General features: G+C 38.6%; 1 protein-coding gene across 6 annotated transcripts in view; it reads left to right on the top strand.

Moving 5' to 3' along the window:
* The window catches only part of SNX25 (sorting nexin 25), a 76,070-nt gene that overhangs the window by 35,142 nt on the left and 25,404 nt on the right, over nt 1–15,524 (top strand). For all 6 annotated transcript variants that reach the window (XM_063135494.1, XM_063135493.1, XM_063135491.1 and 3 more), the window contains exon 7: nt 12,228–12,418. In XM_063135494.1, coding sequence (XP_062991564.1) covers nt 12,228–12,418 — 191 coding nt within the window. The remainder of the gene's footprint in view (nt 1–12,227; nt 12,419–15,524) is intronic.

Here is a 15,524-nt window from a genome sequence, read left to right as displayed (position 1 = left end):
AGCAGCAACATTTCTTCTTTTTAAACGTCCCTGCCCTTTGTACGAACCTTTTATCTTGACTTCTGAGTGTCTTACCCAGTTCAATGTATGTGCAAAGGACAATTGTTATAGTTAGGTAAGACGTAAAGGATGGGTTATGGGAAGGGCACTGGAGTCTAGTAGCTAGTAAGGATGAGGAAAGCAGACATATAAGGATAGAGAGTTACGCAGGGCACAAGTGCCATCCTTTCAGACTACTGTAGCTCTTCTCTGCTGCCATTCAGTTTCCTAGCTATCTCTGTACTCTGCCTGCCCATGCTTTTTATCAACAACAGTGAGAGCTTAATCTTGCTGGCTTATCTGAAAACTGAGATTATTTGAATGTCAAATTCTGCACCAAGTGCTAATAATTGTGTACTTGTGTGTTTATCTTGTGGTGACATAGTATTTGAATGATGCTGTACATGCTTTCTTACGAGTTTTATGTTGGTCCTTAATTGTGTTCAGAATTAACTGTGCTTTTAAGTTGTTGTTGTTATTTAAACCAAAACTTAGCAAAGGATTCAAAACCCACTTTTAGGCAATGCCGTTTAGTTTGCCAGCAATACTGCAAGGGTTATATGCATTTTTATATGTGATGTAGAATTTTAAGATACATGTAGCTCAGAATTTGAGTTGAGATTCTGAGGAAGGTCAGCTATTGTTTGGTCATGTCAATCCAAATTCGGGAGACAACATGGCAAATGTGGAGGATACCAATTTGTAATATTGCTTGGTTTTTTTCCATTTTGAAGTGAAATGCATCTCAAAATACGAGCATGTTTGCTGTGGTGTCAGAATTCGTCAACATGCAGGAATTAGAGAGAAAGTATTTGGGTCTAAGTAAAGTATTTGTGTTACAAGTATAATGAAGGCTGTTTGAAAATGTGCCCCTATTAGCCTCTGCAACAATAAAGAAACCACTTTCACCTACTATTCAAGCATTCTTAATATTGGTTGGTCTATTATAGTTTTGCTTCAGGTGCTTTTTTTCCACTTTACTCAGATGGTTATTTCTTTGTTTGAAAGCAATACTTTTTCCTTGCCTTTTGGCTCACCTCATGTACCTGCCCATTTTAGCTGTTTGGAAAAAGCTCTGCTTTCTATGTTGTGTATTTACCTACTGGCAATCCATTGTACGAAGTATAGTACTTTGCCATTGGCAGAATTAGTCAATAACAACATTACAGAGCATGAGTAAATAATAAATAAATCACATAGTGACAATCCTAAAGTGCAATGCTCATTCCCTAAGATCACTTGAAAACATTTGTGAGCCCTTTTGCAATCTTTTGATATGCCTCCTTTAGTTTCTTCTTCAATTCTTATAACTTGCTGCCCCATTTTCAGTTTTTATTCCTCTTCTAAAGAAATGCTTTTAAATGTGTTGCTTGACCTGCTATTTATAAAATAAAGCTCTATGTTGAAATAGAATGAGCGAAAAGTAGAAACAGTATTTGTAGTTAACTTCCTTTTAGAGCTAAATATTGATGCCTTTCTGATAAAAATTAAATTATTGGAAAGATCATTTCATAAGTTAATGAGCAGAGAGGATGCTGAAACTGTTTGGGTCTCCATTTAAAAATCAATAATCCAATGTCTGCATCCACCAGTCGCTAGCATAAGTGCATTCTTGTTGTATACTATTTCCTTTGTTTTTATTAGGATTAACTAAAATTAACTGTAGAGGTTTTGTAGCTTGGATTATAAAACAACTATGGTCAATTTCAGGGACTTTAGTCATAAACAGTTTTTTTTTGTTTTTTGAAAAAAGAGGATGAGAAACTTTTGCTGCATTCACTAGAAAAGGTCTGGGAAAATAAAAGATCTTCAGAGTCTAGAGAAAGCAGAAGTGCCCCCCCCCCTGGTAACCTACTGGATTCTAAGGGTGAATACACACTGAGGAAATTCTAATTGGATCCTATTGTGTAAAGGTCAGTTAGTTTGCCTTTCTGGGAATTTATTCTCTTCTGTTGAATTTTAGAAACACGTTTTGGTTTCACTAGACTCTTTCTGGAATAAAATCACTAATCTCTGAGTTTGGGCATACAGTGTGACCTGTCCCTCCCCCTCTCTCTCCCCCCCCCCAATTACCCTATTTCTTTGATTCTAAGACACACTTTTTTCCCATATAAACAACTCTAAAAATGGGGTGCATCTTAGAATCGCAGGTGTTTCTTAGGTTTTTTTTTCCTGTTGGTGGTACTGAAATTAGTGTGCGTCTTACAATCGATGGCGTCTTACAATCGAAGAAATACGGTATCTGTTTTTGAACAGGTATGGTGACAGAGTGGGTTGAATCAAGCCATAGCTGACTAGAGTTCCATAGACACCAGGAATATGTCAAATGAGGGTGTAAACCCCCCATTGTGGATTCTGGGATGTCAACCAAGTTCCTTCATAAGGTTCCTGCTGCAACTATTGAGATAACTGTATGGAAAAGGGATGGGGAGGGAGAAGTCGGGGAAAGCAGGCTCAGGCACCAGTTCTTAAAGTTACAGCTAGGATGGAAATCGTTCAGGTAGTTGATGGGAATGGCTGCCATGACATGACGGTTGTGGGAGGGCCAAAGGCGGCTGGTCTCTCAGCAGAGACGATGGAATAGCCCTGTCTTTCTTCTCTCCTTTTGCTCTGCAGCCTAATGTCATGTTCTTTTTCTTTGGTTCCTCATTTTTTATTCATTGCACTTTTTATTATTCAATCCCACTAGAGTATTATTTCAGGGTAGGGATTGGAGGGTGAACAATCCTAACCTACAGACATGTATACCTTCAGTGTACCTCTTTCCGTATCCTTTGCTAGACATTTGACACAAATGACCTTCAGGATAACAAGCTGACAATGAATCTCCCCCATTACCTCTTTTTACAGTACTTCCTCAGGCTGATTAGAAAAAATTGCTCAAAAGAACATTAAGTAAGTGTCACAAAGCTTTTCTGTGTAGCATTTAAAACAGATGGCCTGTCCCCCTCCTTTCTATGACAGAAATTGGAGCTTTCTCCCAAATCTAGCATTCTATAAAATCATTATGGGCTGTTGTTGAAAATAATATATCCTGAGCATTCTGAAGAATAAAAATACTATTTTTATTTTTATATTAATAGAACCCTGATATCTGGCCTTTCCTTTGTGAGGAAACATTTTTAAACTTATTTTGAAAACTTAAATTTATTTGGAGCTATATTTCTTCAGCACCTAATTTTGTGGTTTATAGAAGACCATGATAGTTGATTACAAGGCAGTACAGTTACTGACAGTTGTTTATTGTTCAACCCACTTTTAATTTTGCGTATAGCTTTTATAGTGTTTTTCCCCCTGGTGTTTCACAGAGATGCATTTCTGAGGTGTTCATGCATTTGGCCTGGAAGGAGCAGGTATGGGAGTAGTTCTGCAGGTTAAAGTTATATTTTATTTTCATATTCTTAGAAATTGGTTTATTATATCTCTGATTATCTAGAATATGAAATTCATGTGAGTAGGCAATGGTGGAGGCTGTCCAGGTGGACAAAAGATATATTTGTGGGTTTGAGTTAACGTTCCTGTCTAACTTAATAAATGATGGTTTATTGAGCCAGGAATGAGCTTCAAGGTCACATTTTTCCTCCTCATCCCCTTCCTTTATGTGCTTTGATCCTAGGCTCTTTAAACCACAGATTCACATTATGACCCTGTTTAGACGACAAGCTTAGCCATGATGGTTAAGCATTTTGAGCTAAACATTATGGGTTAGTATGTCGTGTGAACTATGACTTAGTATGTCCTGTGAACAATTCCTAACCATGGTGGCTACATAACCACAGTTTAAACCCACTCACTAACCATTTGCTGCAAAAGGATTAGTGGCCTAACCATGGCTTAGCATGTTGTCTGAACAGGCCCAGTGTCTAAAACCAGGAACTGTGGTTAAATGTTATCTTATTAACTAGGAGATTATATTCTGAGGACTTAGTTATTTTTGTACACATTATTTTAGAATACAGAGATGTTTATGGAAGTCTCACATTTATGTTAGTGGTGAGATTGTGCAGAATGAAGAGAGAGAAAAGGAGAATGGAAAGAAAGTATAAAGGATCGTAGTATACCCTAGCTTCAGTCAACCAAGTGCTTTCAAGGAAAAGTGTGACACATACTCTTGGATTTCTTACTCTTTTACCCAGTTGGTCATGGGCCAGCAAAAGATCCCTGTTTACTGTACTTTTCAATGTGAGGTTAGTCTTCAATTTCAACATTTGGACAAATACTTCATCTGTGGTTATTTTTTTAAAAAACATCTTGTTCCCTCTCAACTTTGAGAGATTCAGGTTCAGTAAATACAGTTGTAAGGGACAGCGTCATTTTTACGAAGCAGCTTTCTTCCACTTAAATGTTTCAGGGTAAATACGTGTTTAAGGTCTTGTGAAAAAGTGCAATTCTGTATCTATGGGAAGCATTCAATGCTTAATCAGTTGGGTGTAGTTAGTGAAGGAATTTAGTGTTTTAAAGTTGATTATTTTAGGTGGACATAATTTGCAATTAAGTGATAGGTCTTCTTTTCTTGATTTCATATTATTTTTATATTATCTACTCCAGATTTCTGGAGTAGATAATAAAAAATCATTATAGTGTATTCTTTTCCAGCATGGTGATGCCTTCAGTGGTTTGGACAACACAACAACCAACAAATAAACAAACCGTGGGTTGTCCGGGAGCAAACGTGCTGGCTCTAAACTGCTTGTCTACACCTGTTCCACCTAAATAACACAGGGATGCTCCAGGCGAACCCAAAATTTTGGGTCTTTTGGGTTAAACCATGGCTTCAAAGTCTGGGTTGTCCCTACCACAGCAACCCACAATTTCGGATTTGCATGTCATGTTAAACAACAGAGACAGAGTATCCCTGAGTTGATTAGCACAACAAACACATGCTGCTTTCTGCTCATTAACAGCAAACTATGGTTTGTTTAGAAACGGAGCAGTGTGATGTCAGTGCCGGCTCAATATCATATAAATCCATGAAAACCTGGTTCAGACATCACCACAGCTCACGGTTTGTTTGTTTGTTTGCTTGTTTAAATCCTGAGTTGTTGTGATAACTGAACCAGGTTTTTCATGGATTAACTGATACTGGGTCAGCGCTGGCATCACATTGCCTTGTTACTTAACTGCGGTTAAGAGGTCAGTGGGCTATGAGATGGTGTACACCTTCACTGCAGCCCTTCTTCCTTTGTGTGAAAATGAATTTCTCTCTCTCCGTGATATGTGGCACTCTTGCACCAACATTAACTATGGCTGACTGATGCTAACCTGAGTTCCCTCTTAAGGTGTTTTTAAACAAAACAAAACAGGGCTAGTTTCAAATCCTGGTTGAGAGTGAGTCCCTTTAGCCTGCAGTTAATCTTGATGCCAGTGTGAGACATAATCACCATTGAGAGAGAAGTCATACACAAAAGAACAAGAGAGGGGAAGGCATTTTGTAATCTACTCTTGATCTCTTAGGTATTGTTAAGGTCAAACTACACATGACATTGGCTGCTTTGGCTGGGAGTCTTAAAAAGAAAGACACACAGTAGCTTTGGAGGCCCTCAAACTGAATTGGGACCAGTCTATCCCAGTTACTCTTTGCTGCAGATATCTTTGAGGAAGGGGACGTTCGATGAGAAAAATACCCCTTTCTCCATGCCATGGTCCCAGTGGAGAGTGGGGAGCCCCCACAGGTGTGTGTGTGTTTAAAAGAAAAGAACCACAGGATTCACAGAACCCTGGACCACAGGATTCAAAGATGTGGCTAACTTTACTTCTAGTTTGACAGGGAGAATCAAACTACACCATATCTACATCCACCCATTGGGACAGAACAGCTTTAAGACTACTTTTCTCATAGCCTTCACTATTATGAGGATCTGATTACTCAAAATTACTGAAGGAGGTAACTAAGACTGAACAATGGAGAGAAGTTGTGAAGTCTGCCATTGAAAGTGATGTAGGTGTAAAGTGAGATTTGCTTAAATGTCAAGTGGAATTTCAGTATTATTTGAAATGTGATCATGGAAGATGAAAACACAAAGAATAAGGCTCCAAGGTGTGGTTGATTTTTTTTGTCCTTCCAGTTTAGTCAAAGTAGCCCATTTGCTTCTAGTCAAATGCAGCTATCCCTACGTTTCACTTTGTGCTGCGCTGAAAACCCACCTGTCCTTTTGCAACCTCTTTGTTTCCCTGCAAAAGAGGCAGTTGTTTTTCTGCCTCTTTCATTGGCATGTTGAGAATATCAGATAAATTTCTCTAGGTGCAGGGTTTCAGTGATTACCTTACTGTAAGGAGGTGACTGAAGGGTATAACTTGTTCAAAAAGAACAGAAGAAAGAGAAAGGGAGGCGGAGTCACACTATATGTTAAAAGTACTTATCCCTGCACAGAAATACAGGAGGATCAGCCTGGGAGGCCCATGGAAAACATCTGGATTAAAATAAATGGGGCAAGGAACAAAAGGAACATGGGAGTCGGGGTCTACTACTGACCAACCAATCAAAGAGAAGGCGAGGATGAAACTTGATAAGCAAACGTCCAATGTTTCAAGGAGGTGTGATGTAGTGGTAATGGGGGACTTCAATTATCCCGATATCTGTTGGGATATAAATTCTGCCTAACTTGGCTCCTCCAAGAAATTCCTGACGTGTGTTGCTGATAACTTTCTCCTACAGAAAGTAGAGGAAGGAACTAGAAGATCAGTGGTCTTTGACTTGACTCTGACCAATAGTGGATAAAGTGGCAGCTATGGGAACTCTGGGGGGAAGTGACCATGTTATACTTGAGTTCTTTATTTTAAAGGACTGAAAACAACAGAATGAAATTCAATAGGGATAAATGCCAAGTTCTACAACTAGGAAAAAGAAACCAAATGCACAGTTACATGATAGGGAATACTTGGCTCAGCAATACTATAAGCAAGAAGTATCTTGGAATTGTTGTAGATCACAAGATGATTTTGGGCTGCATTAATAGAAGTAGAGCTTTCAAATTGCGCGAGGTACTGGTTCCCCTCTATTCGGCACTGGTTAGGCCTCATCTTGAGTACTGCATCTATGTCTGAGCACCACACTTCAAGACAAGCTGAATGGGGTTCAGAGGAGGACAACGAGGATGATCAGGAGTCTGGAAACAAAGCCCTATGAGGTGTGATTGAAAGAACTGGTCATGTTTAGCCTGGAGAAGAAAAGACTAAGGGGAGACATGATAGCACCCTTCAAGTACTTGAAAGGTTGTCACACAGAGGAGGGCCAGGATCTCTTCTCGATCCTCCCAGAGTGCAGGACACAGAATAATGGGCTCAAGTTCCAGGAAGCCAGATTCCAGCTGGACATCAGAAAATACTTCCTGATTGTTAGAGCAGTATGATAATGGAATCAATTACCTAGGGAGGTAGTGGGCTCTCCCATGTTAGAGGCCTTCAAGATCTAGCTGAACAGCCATCTGCCAGGGATGCTTTAAGATGGATTCCTGCATTGAGCGCAGGGGGTTGGACCTGATGGTCTTATAAGCCCCTTCCAAATCAACTATTCTATGATTCTGTGGCTGAGGGGTTCTTATGTGTTCTTTCTTTTACCATTCTCTCCCCACCACCCAATTCTGTCCTCCTACCTTCCCTGGCATATTGAACTTCTTGAAAAGCTCCCTAGAGCTTAGCCAGGACTCCCTCCCTTGGGGCTTTCCATTGCTGCTGCCTGCTCAGTGCCTGAGAGCTGAGAAAAGAGTTACTGTTGTTGTTGTTATTATTATTAATACAAGGACTTTTAATAATGACAAAATCAAACCAAAATGCCTCCAAGTAGCTCAAGCAGCCGGAGAGGTTGTGAGGACAGAATAGGGGAGCATATATAAACCCCTCAGTCACCTCCTTACAGTAAAGTAAGTACTGAAGCCCTGCACCCAGAGAAATTTCTCCAAAATTCTTACCCAGTCCCACAATTTTTGTGTGCAGTTTCTTTTCAACCCTCAACAAATGTTGAGTAAAAAAAAAAAAAGGATCGAAAAATTGGCACAGTGCTAGTTTCATTATGGGCTCATCTACACCAAGCAGGATATGCCACTATGAAAGCAGTATATAAAAGGCAGGAGCCACGCTATTGCTTAATAGTGGTATTGAAGTGCACTGCAGGATCTATACTACTGCCTTATAGTGGTAATGAAGTGCACTGACAACTGTTGGGGTGCATGACATATCTACACCAAGCGGGATATAACACTATGAAAGTGGTATGAAAGCAGTATATGGTATATGTCATGGGCCTCGACAGTTGTCAATGCACTTCAATACCACTATAAAGCAGTAGTGTGGCTCCTGCATTTTATATACAGCTTTCATACCACTTTCGTAGTGGAATGTCTGCTTGGTGTAGATGAGCCCTATATTGTCTGTTAAATTATATCTCTCCCCACCCTCCTTTTATTTTTTCTGCTTCTCTGTGTTTTGCAAGAATACCATCTTTGCTTAAAAATAAATAAATAGAGGGTTTGGCTACTATTGCAGCCTCTACTTTTGGAGCATAAAGTGCCTTTTCCACTGCCCCTAGCATTGATTCTGTAAGAGGGAAAGGTGACTCCAGAGTTCTGTTATTGGTACTTGGAGTATGTCAGCAACAGAGATCTGAGGAAATGGGTTTAATTGTGACTGCTAGAAAATTTTCAGTTTGAAAAGCATGCCTCTTTTCTCTCCATTGTCCAGTCTTAGTTGTCTCTTTCAGTAATTTTGAGTGATCAGATATTCATAATGGTGAATATCTATCTTATGTCTAAGGTCTCTTAATTCATGCAGATTCAGATCAGGTGCTACTAACTTTAATAAATGCTTTTCTCTTATATATAACTGCAGATGTCTATGGTGCATGAGAAATCCCTAGTGGTAACTTCTTATGATATGATAAAAAACACTGGAGCAAAGTATGATTAGCAGCAGAGATCAAATTGTTCTTTCTTTCTTTCTTTCTTTCTTTCTTTCTTTCTTTCTTTCTTTCTAGTATTTCAAGGCTTGCAGTTGTATTCCTTTGTCTAATAACATAGAAAGTATTACTGCAAAAGGCTCTAGTTAGAATGATGTTGATTAGATCGAAGAAAACCTGTTTGTAGTCCTTGGTGACTGGATTTGAACTAAGGATAGGAAATACGGATCATAGGTCAAAGGGATTTCAGGAGAAATGCTTAGGATTTCAAGTTTTAAATTATTATTATTCATATTATTCATATTATTCATAAAAGTTAATGATGGCTTTGAATTCCAGAAACAGTGGTTTATTTTTATTTTTGTCATGTTGGGCAAAGTAACAACCACTTCTCTCAAGTTTATTTTGAAACTTTGGAGAAGAAAGGTTTGTAAGTTTTTAAGCCAGTGTGGGATATTGTTTAGAATGTTAGGCTAGGGCTGGGAAGATCTGAATTTACATCTTTATTCGGCTATGGTGACCTTGGACCAGTCATGCACTCAGCCTTGTCTACCTCATAGGGTTGTTATGAGAATAAAATAGAACAGGAGGAATAATATACACTGTCCTGAATTCCTTGGAGAGAACATGGGATATAAATGTAGTAATAGATTACCTTTTTTGCTTTAAAATAAAAGTTTTCAGTGGGTTTTTCATGTAAATACGTAAGCCTTTTGAAACCTGGTTGGCATGGGATCTCCTCAGGCTGTAATCCTAAATACCGTTTATTAGGAATAAACATAACTGAATTCATTGGATTTACTTCGGAGTAAAAATGGCTAGGACTGCACTGTTGGTCTTGCTTAATAGTCACTGTATTTTCACATATTAAAGGTAGCAACTTTATCATAATTATGTTTATCTGCACATTTAGAAATAGAGGCCCTGGGGGGCCAACACATAATTTACATTAAAAAAATTTTTAGCTATAATATATGTAAGGTGAGTGGCTTGAATGGCTGGACAAATCATTCAGTCCTGAAATATTAAATTTGTGGGTGTCGTCCTAACACTCATATCATATCGCCTGCCCAAGGGCCTCTACTTCCCTTACTCGGCTTCGTCCATTCTCTTCTGCTGCCCCTTAGTCCTGGAACGCTCTTCCAGAACATTTGAGAACTACAAGTTCAACCGCAGCTTTTAAAGCTCAACTAAAAACTTTTCTTTTTCCTAAAGCTTTTAAAACTTGATGTTGTGCAGACTTCTACTGTTACTTTCTACTGTTAGTTTTACCCTACCCTGTGCCTGCTTACCCTACCCTGTACCTGTTTGCATTCTCTTCCCCTCCTTATTGTTTTACTATGATTTTATTAGATTGTAAGCCTATGCGGCAGGGTCTTGCTATTTACTGTTTTACTCTGTACAGCACCATGTACACTGATGGTGCTATATAAATAATAATAATAATAATAATAATAATAATAATAATAATAATTGTTGTTGTTGGGAAGCCATGGTGTATCACTTCAGGCATAAGGAAACTTGAAATGTAACTCATATTTATAACTTGCCCTATCCCATGGGCTTAGTTTAGTTAGTAGTAATTTTGCCAAAAGCACCAACTCATGTCTGAGGTGAGCTCGCAATTGAAGTTAAAATCCCTCAGGAAGCTAATTAATATTTCATTGAATATTCTCTAAATAGTACCTTATATTAGTTCACATTCTATTATGTTGAAATAGGTATCTTGGTGTTCTAGGAAAATAAAGTCTGTATTTTTAGTTATTTGGATAAAAGATCAAAATGTGGATGACAGGAGACATCCTAAACCAGCCTTCTCCAGTCTGGTGCTCTCCAGATGCATGGGAATTCAACTCCCACCATCCCCAGCCAGCATGATGAAGGCTGTCCTAAACTTTGTCTCCAAAGAGCGATCTCAAACTGGCTCTACCTGGTTGAACAGAACAGTTTCATTATACAGTCCTTTGTGTTTTCACCCATCTTGACTCTCCATTTCCAAGTCTGCAGCTGTCAAAACTAAACTGAAGGTTTAAATTGAGAAATATTTTCATCCCTCAGTCAAGATTGATTTTTGTTGGCATGTTGTGTCATCCAGCAAGACTGATCATTCTGATAAACATAAAATTTTCAGCTTGGTTTGGTATAGTATGATTAGATCTGACCATAACTGTGAAAGCTGTTTGTCTGGTCTTGGAACATTCCAGTTAAGGAGAGCTTTTACTTGCTTGAGATTTCAGCAAGTAGCTTTAGCTGTTTTGAATGGTTGCTATGGAAGTACCTTGTATGACCAATGATGTTTTATTTCTAGAGGCATCCTTCATTATTTATTTCAGTGTTCTATGTACAAGGAAGTAGGAGCACATTTTCCCTCTTGGAACCTTTTTAATTTCCCCCTCAAATTTACCACAATTATTATTATTATTTTTCAATTGGCAACTCTACGCGGATTAGTGATTACTGAGAATGTAGCACTTTTTACTTTCTCAGCAAATCTATATGAATATGCATATGGTTGACTTCGCTTAATGATACCTATCTTTTAAAAAAAACATTTAAAAAAATTCTTAAATGTATAACATACATATAAACTGTTATGAATAATAAGTTATAATAAAATTTACAAGCCCACAAACATTTCTACTAGTCAACTTGCATAATTTATACCTCTGTTAGCTTTGTGGCTCAAAAGTAAAAAAAAAAGAACCAACTTTTGTAGACCATACTGCCTGATTACTGAAGCTAGTTCTCACCTGCCCAAGCAATCAGATTAGTGTCTTGATATTAGGATATTGTAAATGTTGTGGCTGTTTTTATATATTGTTGTCTATCCCTGTGCTGTTTGTCATTTTGTATTTTATTTTAATCTTTTAACTGTTCGTATTTTATTTTATTCTTATACGTGTCTGTAATCTGCCCAGAGAATGTTTGTTACTGGGCAGCAAAAAATATAACTAAATAAATTGATGAAGTTATATGGCTTAATCTGATGAAGTTTTAGCCAGCCCAAATTGCTTTCTTGGAATTGCTAGAATACTGAATAATTCCATGTCTAATGAAATCATTGTGTCAATGGCAACTAAGCAAGAACTATGATTTTTGTGGTTGAACTGTTCTAGTATTTTCAATGTGCTTATAGTATTATGAGACCTTTCAGCATCCTGTATACTATGCTAAGTGTAGACATTTGTTTGGAAGTTAAGACTTCTAAATCCTTCAGTTCTTCAACATTCATTGCATTTTGAAATGCTATTTTCTTTTTAAATTTAGAAAGTTCACTTTTTAAAATTGTTTGTTTTAGAGAGCAAAGGTAAAGAAACTGCTGCTATGAAAGCTGATCATTTGAGGGCCCGAAACATGAAGAGATATATTAATCAGCTCACTGTAGCGAAAAAGCAGTGTGAAAAGCGAATCCGACTCCTTGGAGGCCCTGCTTATGACCAGCCAGATGATGGGATATTTGAAGATAGTGATGGACCACAGAGCCAGAAGGTAAGTGGGCACTATGTGTGTAAAAATAATATTAATAATGGATTTTTGAAAACCTTTGCTGTATACACACTGGCCACATTGCTGATGCCCTTAAGGGTCCTTTTTAATGTTGCTTTTATTAGCATGGGAGTTGCTGTAGCATATCTCCTTCCTAGAGTGAACAACAATGTTGGAAGTCTGTAGTCAAATGAGAGCTCCTTCTTAAACCATTTTCACTCCAGTTTCCAATAGGGATGCTATTGGCATGGAAAAGCACTCTGGCATGAACTCCTCCTAAGTGGCCACAAAATTGCAATGTGGCAAAATTAGCTCAAGTCGTTAGGAATCCTTTCTCCACTGCTGCAGCCCTGCCTCTATCCTTCCAGAGTACAGGCTTCTCTCTATCCGGTAGCGCTAGCATGATTTCTGAAATATATAGGAGCACAATAACATAGAGATGTACTCTGGAACGGGAGGGCCCTCATGAGGTATTCTGGGGAGCAACAGAGACAAGATCAGAGTTTTCCCAGAAATTGTGTATTATTGAGAGAGAGAAACAAAAGGGCAATTTAAAATTTAAGTGGGAAGGCTTTTGCAGAGGAGAAAGTGAAGCTGTGACGAGGCTTCACAATGGTGCCATAGCTTGCAGGAGAAAAGAAGAGTGATTGAAAAGGTGGAGAGTGAGTGAAGAAGTGGAAGTTGGGAAACTTGCAGGAAAAGATGTGGTCTCTTAAAATACCACAGAGCTTTATCTTTTTCTTCTTCTTCTTAAACATACTATTAAACCTCCTGCTTCCTGTAGAATGGCTTATACGGGAATAGGCAATTCGTGCGGAAAGCCTCAAACTAGGATTCTCATTGCACGATAATATAATAGTACAATTACTACAGGACAGAAGGAGAGTTTCTGCAGGCCCTTTTTATATAAATTGAACAGTATTTAACATTTACATCACTTTAATCCTTTATTTTGTCAGCTTGTCATTCATAATGTTGAAATATATGTGAATCTTTTGATTTTGTGGATTTTGCTATTGGTATCAGAGAAAAACAATAATTTAAACGTTCCAACTATGCTTGAAAAAAATATTTGAGTAGCAGAGCTTGTCCTGCGATGATTTCACAAGTAACACAAGTGATACTATGCATACTTGAGAAGAATTAACACAATGTAACTTACTTCCAGATAAATATGTATAGGATTGGACTGCATGGCTGCAATTCTGTATGCACATATTTGGGATTAAGTCCCATTCTATTCAATTCCAAGTAAATTATGCTGTGGAGAATGTGGATAGGGAGACATTTCCCCCCTCTCCCATAGCACTAGAATCCGGGGTAATCACATGAAGCTGATTGGTGGGAGATTTGGGACAAATAAAAGGAAGCACTTCTTCACACGGTGCATAGTTACACTATGGAATTCACTATCACAAGATGTAGTGATGGCCACCAATTTGGATGGTTTTAAAAGGGGGTTGGATAAATTCCTGGAGGAAAAGGTTATCAATGGCTGCTAGCCCTGATGGCTTTGTGCTACCTCCAGTATCCAGGGCAGTAAGCCTATATGCACCAGTTGCTGGGGATCATGGGTGTGTGTGCTGTTGCACCATGTCCTGCTTTGTTGTGCCCTGGCCAACAGCTGGAGTAGATGGACCCTCAATCTGATCCAGCATGGCACTTCTAATGTTCTTATGACCACATTTAGAAGACCAATACTATCCAAGGAGCCTCCCAACTCCAAATTATGAGATACGGCAGAGCTAAAGGAACCTGTTGAGTGTTCATCCCCGAGTTTGAAGCTGCTTGACTTTAAAAAGCTTAAAGGGACACCACAGCTGCAGACATGCTCTAAAATTAGATCTGCTCACTGTGCACTAGTTGATAGACGTTCATGTGACAGCTTCCTTGCACATGTTACCAGTATAGCTGTCTGCTTTCAGTTCAATGCAGGGCATTGATGGTACTGAAGCGTCCGAGACTTTCTGTGACCATTTCAACCTTGTTCAACGAGTATGAAAGAGCTACTTGGCAGAGTAGGATTTTTTTTAGTTATATCTATAATGCCTGCAATTCTATGCATTTATTTGCATGCAGGTTCTACTGATACCAATAGGACTTTGTTTCTGAGTAAATGTGAATGTAATTGCAGCACTAGATTGGTAAAACTAGCGTGAATGCTTGCAGCAAATGCATAAAAACCTGTTGTGATAATGTCTAATAAGTTTTTTTTTACTCTAAAGCAAGTGAAACTGTGAAAAGACACTTTGAAATTGGCTCCTTTTCTATCAGTTAGTGAACTGATAAAGGGCAAATGAGAGTCTATGTTTCATTGAGATAATATTTCTGTTTGAGTTTTTATCTGTGACATTATGTATATGTCCTTGGCTTAGGCTTTTTCCTTTAAGGCTTTAGAAGCATCTAATTAGGATTAGAGGGACTGAGCTATTTAAACAGGCAGATGAAATATATAGTAGCTGAGTTTAGTTTCGTTAGCAGCAAGAATTACTGTGGGGAAAGGAATCTTACACTTCCTTCCAGTAGAGAAATCCTGACAGTTGGCAATTCAGTATCTGTTGTCCTGGTATGCATAATAGTGTCTGCTTCCAAGAATCAGGTTTACAAATACTTTTAATTTTTTAAGGATGAGCTGGAAATTGTGAGGAAAAGGGAAGGACAGGAAGAGTCAGATAGAAGGACCATAGTGTCAGGGATGGGATTATAGCCTTTGTGAGAGAAGAACCAGGAATTGTGCAATGACTGAAGCCTTTCTCTTGCATGCCTCCCTTTCCATCCTTCTTAGCTTGAGAGCTCAACCCTTCTCATGTTTTTCAGTATCTCTAAAGCAGAGGTGCATAACCTTTGGACTCCAGAGCCACTTGTGATGCTTATTCAAGGGTCGGGGGCCACACACATACACAAATATGCCACAAACACAACTGATCTGTATGAGGATCACTGGGGCAGGGAGTAAAGAGTACAAATGGTGGCGGTGGGTTCAGGGCTTCCTTTGAAGGCTGCAGGTTGTACATCACTGCTCTAAAAGCTAAAAACTGGCTTGCATTTGTTTAAGGAAATCTGGGCTTCTCTAAATGCTAAGTTAAATGGGGTTGGGGGTACAATTTGT

This window comes from Elgaria multicarinata, chromosome 10 (genome assembly GCF_023053635.1).
Source record: "Elgaria multicarinata webbii isolate HBS135686 ecotype San Diego chromosome 10, rElgMul1.1.pri, whole genome shotgun sequence".
Classification (NCBI taxonomy): Eukaryota; Metazoa; Chordata; class Lepidosauria; order Squamata; family Anguidae; genus Elgaria; species Elgaria multicarinata.
This window is presented reverse-complemented; position numbering and strand designations above follow the sequence as displayed.